The sequence below is a fragment of the Babylonia areolata genome, chromosome 5 (genome assembly GCF_041734735.1).
Source record: "Babylonia areolata isolate BAREFJ2019XMU chromosome 5, ASM4173473v1, whole genome shotgun sequence".
Lineage (NCBI taxonomy): Eukaryota > Metazoa > Mollusca > Gastropoda > Neogastropoda > Buccinidae > Babylonia > Babylonia areolata.
The window spans coordinates 24,790,294-24,797,793 of record NC_134880.1 but is presented as its reverse complement, the minus strand read 5'-3'; the positions used below and the strand labels follow the sequence as shown (position 1 = coordinate 24,797,793).

Below are 7,500 nucleotides of genomic sequence, written 5' to 3'. Positions count from 1 at the left end.
TAGAACAAGGTACAGCCTATCATGCACGGACTTTCACACGTCTCACATGAGAGTGCGTGCGCGCGCACACACACACACACACACACACACACACAGTTCTCAAGAATTTAAAAGGTGGATTGAACGTGGAATAAAAGTCTTCAGAGCTCTGGATTTCAACTTAAAAGTTCTGTAGCGTCGTCCTGATGGCAACAGCTCATAATACTTTGCTAAAATATGGGTGTCGTCAGTTGCTATCTGCCTGCTTTTTTTAACCACTCGACTTTCATACAGCTCTTGCATACTAGCTTGTTTCACTCCCACAATTTTACTGCATACACTCATGACATCGTTCAAAACACGCTTACTCCTCACTCCCAAACTTCCATACCAGCACATAAATGAAACTGTAAGCACGGACTCGATACAACATCGATAATAACTTTGAAGAATATTTGAATTTATACCAACATTTCTAAGCTTCTGTAAACAAAAAATTCTAGATTGACATTTCTTATGAATGGAATCAACATTTCTGTCAAATGTCAGCTTATTGTCTAAGATGGTCCCTAAATATCTATATTCATTGACCCTCTCCACTGTTTGACCATCAATAACAAGGTCAGCTACAGGCAAGGGGTCTTTCCGAAAATCTATTAACATTTCTTTTGTTTTCAATACGTTGAGATCCAGATAGTTTTTCTCACACCAGGAACAGAACTTTTTAATTTCACTGAAATAAATAGCATCAGAGTTGGACAGATCTTCAATTGCTGAATCATCAGAATATTTTATGACAGGAGTTTCCTCCGTGCCTCTGCAGTCATTTGTGTACAGTGTAAAAAGAACAGGGGACAGCACTGTACCTTGGGGTGCACCAGTAGAAGTAGATTTTAGAGAAGAGTGGGCAGAATGAAAGCGGACGGACTGAGTTCTATTGAGAAGAAAACTTACTATCCAAAGAGTAAGCTTCGGATCAACATCCTAGCAGTTTGAGGGCAAGGAGATGAGGTTGTATTGTGTTAAAAGCAGAAGAGAAGTCAACAAAAAGGATACGAACGAAAGATCCTGTGTTATTCAAATGAAGGAAAGCATTGTTTGTGTGTTTGGTGTGTATGTGCGTGTGTGTGTGTGCTCTCCGCATAAAAGTTGAAATGGAGTATCTGCGCAAAAAAAAAAGTTATCACACAACTATAGTTACTTTCCTGTGGACATAATTAAAATAATCAATACGTTTCTCTACCTCTCGAAAGAGGGAGAAGGGGAAGAAGAACAAAACAGTTTATTACAAAGCAAAAACAGTATTCAAACGCAATAAACAATCGACAAACAAGCGTCTTTGAATGTCAAAGGATACGGCAAAACACCCACATCTTCCAAACGAAGCACATCTCTCTCTCTCTCTCTCTCTGTGTCTCAAATCTCCTCCTTGTCTATTTCTTTTTGTTCTCAGCACTCGCTCTTTCTTACATTCTTTTCTTCATTTCTTCTTGTATGACTCCCGCCTGTTTCTCTGTGACTTTTCTCTGCTCAGGAAACTGACGTATTTCACACACACACAGACACACACACACACACACACACACACACACACACGCACACACACACACACACACACACACACACACACACACACACACAACAACAACAACAACAAACAAAGAAAAAAAACCCTGTCGTCAGAACTACGGTGATAGTGGGATGGCCTGACTGCTGAGGGTTCATTGAAAATAATAAGGTTTCTAGATCTGACAGCATGACAGATATATAGCACCGATGCACATAATAGACAGCAGTGGAAAAGAGTACACACGTTATCCACGCCACCCCCACTCTCCCTCTCTCTTCCTCTCTCTCTCTCTCTCACACGCGCGCGGCGCACACGCACACACACGCGCACACACACACACATGTACACACGCACGCGTGCGCACACACAAAAACACACAGAGAAAAACAACAACAACCAACCAAACAAACAAAAAACAAAACAAAACACGAGCACACACACACACACACACACACACACACACACACACACACACACACACACTCACATCACTCTCTCTCTCTCTCACACACACACACACACACACACACACACACACACACACACACTCACATCACTCTCTCTCTCTCTCTCACACACACACATCACTCACACACACACACACACACACAAACACACACATACACACACACACATCACCCCCCCCCACCCACATCACATCATACTCCTCCTCACCAGAACGCAACAAGACAGGAAGACATCCCATAATCTTTCTCCCTGAGAGACGACGAGACGAGATGCGCATGTGCAGTCACAACACTGACAATATCTTGCATCCATCTGGCCTCGTACCGCAAGACGAGCTTTGTGTAACTGGTGGTGAAGAGGTTAAGGGTGGGTGGGGGTAGGTTGGGGGTGAGGGGGGGGGGGAGCAAGGGCGGGGGGGGCTTTGTATTTTCATGTTCAATTCCTGTTTCGCCTCCCCCCCCCCCCCCCCCCACACACTCACACTCCCCTCCCACCCCCACCTCCACCAACTCTCCATCACTGTCTTATCTGTCGGAAATCATGTCGGGGTTTTAGACCAACGAGTTTCGCAGCCGAATCGGATGTAAACTTCTTGAGTACGTTTTTATTTGTTTGTTACGCATACATCTTAGTGTTGTTGTTGTTGTTTATTTCGGGAATTTTTTTTTGGGGGGGGGTTGGTTGGTTGGTTGGTTGTGTGTTGTGTGTGTGTGTTTGTGTGTGTGTGTGTGTGTGTGTGTGTGTGTGTGTGTGTGTGTGTGTGTGTGTGTGTGTGTGTGTGTGTGTGTTGTTGTTGTTGTTGTTGTTGTTGTAGGTTGTTTTTTTGTGCTTTTTCTTGGGAGGGTACAAGATTAGGGAGACGGGTAGAAAAACAACAACAACAACAACAAACAAATAAATGATCAAATAAATAAAAGCATTTTAGTGTCAGCAAGAAACAAGACAAGAGAAGTTATGACAGAGACGAGGGATTGGCCCTAAGTGATAATGCGTATGTGATGTGTGTGTGTGGGTGGGTGTGTGTGTGTGTGTGTGTGTGTGTGTGTGTGTGTGGTTGTATGCATATATGTGTTTGTGTGTGTGTGGGAGGGGAGAGGGGGAAGAGAAAGGGAAAGGAAGGAGCGGGGAAGATAAAGTCGTGTAAAGGACAGAAAGTGGAGATCACGACACGACTCTTTTTTTTTTTTTACTTCAATGGGTCTTTTGCTGGCTTTACTTTGCCTTCCATGTTGTTTGAAATTCTTGTTGTTGTCCGTTTGTTTTGTCCTGTCCAGAATTGGCCTGTTCCTTATAGCAACCATGGAGGTCTGCCAAGAAGATACAGCTTCCAAACGAATGTAATTCCTGTCTTGCCGAATTAAGATAGACGCACCGAAAAAGATGATGAGGGGGGAGTAGGAGGGGGGGGGGGGGGGGGGGGGGGGGGGGGGGGGGGGGAATAAGACGGTTTCCCTTTTTTTTCTTTTTATTATCTTTTTTTAAATTTTTTATTTTAGTTTCGTGGTGGTGGTGGGAAGGCGGGTGGATAAGGGTTGCGTGCGTGGATGTGGATGGAGGAACTTGGGGGGCATCCATTTATCTCATAATCCACAAAACACACAAAAGGCGCACATTAAAAAGCAATGGAATATGAATCATTTGTCTCTGGCGTCATTTTGTAACATAAAATAATCCACTCTGACGGCAAAACAAATACACTTGTAGACAGAGGAATTAAAGAAGGAAAAAGAAAAAAGGATATATATATATATATATATATGTCTCATCATTTGTGCTTTCACGTTGAAGAGATCAGGATGATGCGTACGACGTTGTGGTGGGTGGAAGGTGGGGGGAGCGGGGGGGGTGGGGGGGGGGGGAGAGGAGTCAACAAAACCAAACGATAGAAGATCGTTTTACCGGAAGTAGTGAGGTGCTAGGTGTGAAGGTGGTGGACATTCTCGGGTGATGGTGGTAGTGAGTGAACACTTCGAGAAGTAAAGGAGTGTCAAAGGTGACGGTTTCATAGGGTTAAAAAAAAAAAAAAGAAAAAAAAAAAAAAAAAAAAAAGAAAAAAAAAGAGAGAACGTTTTATGTTTTAACAGCAGCTGCAGCACCACCATTTTTACAACAGCAAAAGCCAAAGTATCACTGTTGTCGCGATTCATGAAGTATTCAATCATTATCATCATCATCATCATCATCATCATCATCGTTACCATCCCCTGTATTAGTATTTTCATGTTCTACCTATTCATCACGTCGGGGTCACGATTTTTTTTTTTTTCAAGGCCTGACTAAGCGCGTTGGGTTACGCTGCTGGTCAGGCATCTGCTTTTGCAGATGTGGTGTAGCGTATATGGTTTTGTCCGAGCGCAGTGACGCCTCCTTGAGCTACTGAAACTGAAACCTATCTACCTATTCATAAACAACAACAACAACAACAACAACAAAAACCAGCTTAATCAGACACTGTCTTGTGGAATAGTTGTAGGTATACAGAATTAACATTAACAGTAAACCAGCAAATAGCTTATCCAACAATTTGCGTGTTTGTTCTCAAACACAGAAAATTTGAAATCAAAGACACAAAGGAAGGTATACGAAAAACGAGAAAAAAAAACAACAACAGAACACTTGCTAAACAAACAGAAAACCCAACAAAAGCAACGAAACCACTGTACAAACGGAGAAGCGGTGAGCATTGAGGAAGCCACTGCAATAATAGTAGTAGAAGCCATAATAATGATGATAATGATAACAATAACAACAACAACAATAATAATAATAATAATAATTAATAATAATAATAATAATAATGACATACATTTGTATAGCGCCTTTCCTTTAAGAGCTCAGCGTCTGGTCCATGAACCACTCACGACCACTCTTTTTTTTTTTCTCTCACCACACCCCACCCCGACTCCCTCCCACATCCCCCCACTCTCTCATTCCTCATAAAATCAAAGTGAATTGGGAAGACACTGGGTGGTGTGGGAGATGTAGGAAATCAAGAGTGCTTGCAGATCGACTTCGAAAAGAAAGATTTGTGTGTGTGTGTGTGTGTGTGTGTGTGTGTGTGTGTGTGTGTGTGTGTGTGTGTGTGTGTGTGTGTGTGTGTGTGTGTGTGTGTGTGTGTGTGTGTGTGAAGAGCGAAAGGTAGAAACGGAGTCAGATTAATGTGGTAGGCTGTTCCAGATAATAAGGAGCAGCAGCAAAAGTGGAAAGAACGTTCACCGCAGGTTCTTGTACTGACACGAGGAATTTTTTTTCTCCAAAGATTAACAATCAGAGGAACAGGGGAGAGAGAGTTCCTGAGGGACTGTAAGCACTGATGAGGTCAGAAAGATAAGCAGGTCCTGCGGAGAGTGGAAAGCAGAAAAGCAAAAGACACGCAACTTTGCATTCGATTCTCGCCTCTACGGGAAGCCAGCGCAGAGTACGGAGATACGGAAGAAGAGAAATGTGATCAGTATGTGGGACTCTGAAAGTCAGACGGGCTGCACTTATTTGAAGTTTCTGAAATCGTTGAAGAAGATCATGAAGACAACCTGTAAGAAGCCGAGAATTACAGTGGTCGATTCGTGAAAGCACAAAAGCGGGAATAAGATTTTCTTGTAGTCTTAACAGAAAGGTACTAATAAGCAGATTCAGATTCAGCAAAACAACAACAACAACAACTGATGAACAGAGTTAATCCGCCAAATTTCGCTGTGCGTATCGGATTGACCACCTCTATTACTTAAATACTAACATAAATACCATAGAAAACATTAATATCACTGCAACAACAACAACAACAACAACAATAGCAACAACTAACACCACACACTCACTACTACTTCCAACACTTGGCGACTAAGGCAACACCCACATGACATGATCTTTTGCCTCCACCACCAAAAGATGAAAGCGAAAACAAGGAAATAAACGAAAAAGAAAAGAAAGAAAAACACAACATCAAACGATAAAAGGACAGAAGATGGACAGAAGGAGGGGAAGCCAAAGGTGGAAATAACGGGATGGAGAAATATAAGGGTGGAGGTCAGGGGAAGGAAAAGGATGGTGGGTGGGGTGAGGAGAGGGGGCGGGGGGGGGGGGGAATAAAACAAATCTAAAAGGGGAACAAGTAGGGAGGGGTGGGGGAGGGGTGAGAGAGGAGGGTGGTGGTGGTGGTGGTGGTGGAAGGAAACTCAAATATCCGACAACCGTCCAGTCGAGCGCTTACACTCACTGTTGAGCACATTGACTTTCTTGCTGGCCACGTGGAACTTGGTGCTCCGGCACACGTAGGTGCCCGCGTCCGACATGTTGCTGCGCTGCACCTCCAGGGTGCTGTGCAGCACGTTGCCGTCGCTGGACTCCGTGATGAGCACGTGCGCGTCCGAGCGCACCTTGCTGCCGTCCTTGAACCAGTCCACGCCCTTGGGCCGGTAGTCGATCCCTGTGGCGGTGCAGTTGAGCACGATGGGGTTGCCCTTCTCCACGTACTCGTTGCCGTCCAGGCGAATGCCTGCAAAGCAGACAGACATGAAAAAAAAAAAAAAAAAAAAAAAAAAAAAAAAAAAGAGAAAAAAAACCCGTTACGCTGCCGGACATACGCACAAAACACGCTTCCCCCCGCCCCCCCCCCCCCCCCCCCCGCATCCCCACACACACACACATAAAAAAAATCAACAAAGCAGCAACAACAACAACACACCTTCTTCAACACAACACAAAGACACGCTGCCGGACATACACAAAACACGCCTACCTTCTCTTCCAACCCCCAACCCCCCCCGCCCCCCCCCCCCCCCCCCCCCCCCCCTCAAAACACAACCTACAAAGCCAGGGAAAAAAGCTTTCCTTGCTGTTGATGTTACTGCACAACACACCACCTTACACACAACACAACCTACAAAGCCAGGACAAAGAGCTTCCCTTGCTGTTGATGTTACTACACAACACACCACCTTACACACAACACAACCTACAAAGCCAGGACAAAGAGCTTCCCTTGCTGTTGATGTTACTACATAACACACCACCTTACACACAACACAAAGCCAGGACAAAGAGCTTCCCTGGCTGTTGATGTTACTACACAACACACCACCTTACACACGACACAACACAAAGCCAGGGAAAAAAGCTTCCCTTGCTGTTGATGTTACTGCATAACACACCACCTTACACACGACACAACCTACAAAGCCGGGACAAAAAGCTTTCCTTGCTGTTGATGTTACTACATAACACACCACCTTACACACAACACAACCTACAAAGCCAAGACAAAAAGCTTCCCTTGCTGTCGATGTTACTACACAACACACCACCTTACACACAACACAACAAAAGCCAGGACAAAAAGCTTTCCTGGCTGTTGATGTTACTACATAACACACCACCTTACACACAACACAACCTACAAAGCCAGGACAAAAAGCTTTCCTGGCTGTTGATGTTACTACATAACACACCACCTTACACACGACACAAAGCCAGGACAAAAAGCTTCC

The 7,500-nt window shown here is 44.3% G+C and overlaps 1 protein-coding gene across 1 annotated transcript in view; it reads right to left on the bottom strand.

The window, feature by feature from the left end:
* LOC143282231 (uncharacterized) overlaps positions 1 to 7,500 on the bottom strand; it is a 412,798-nt gene that overhangs the window by 9,119 nt on the left and 396,179 nt on the right. Inside the window, exon 6 of the mRNA XM_076587831.1 lies at positions 6,231 to 6,509. Within this exon, the coding sequence (XP_076443946.1) occupies positions 6,231 to 6,509 (279 nt within the window). The remainder of the gene's footprint in view (positions 1 to 6,230; positions 6,510 to 7,500) is intronic.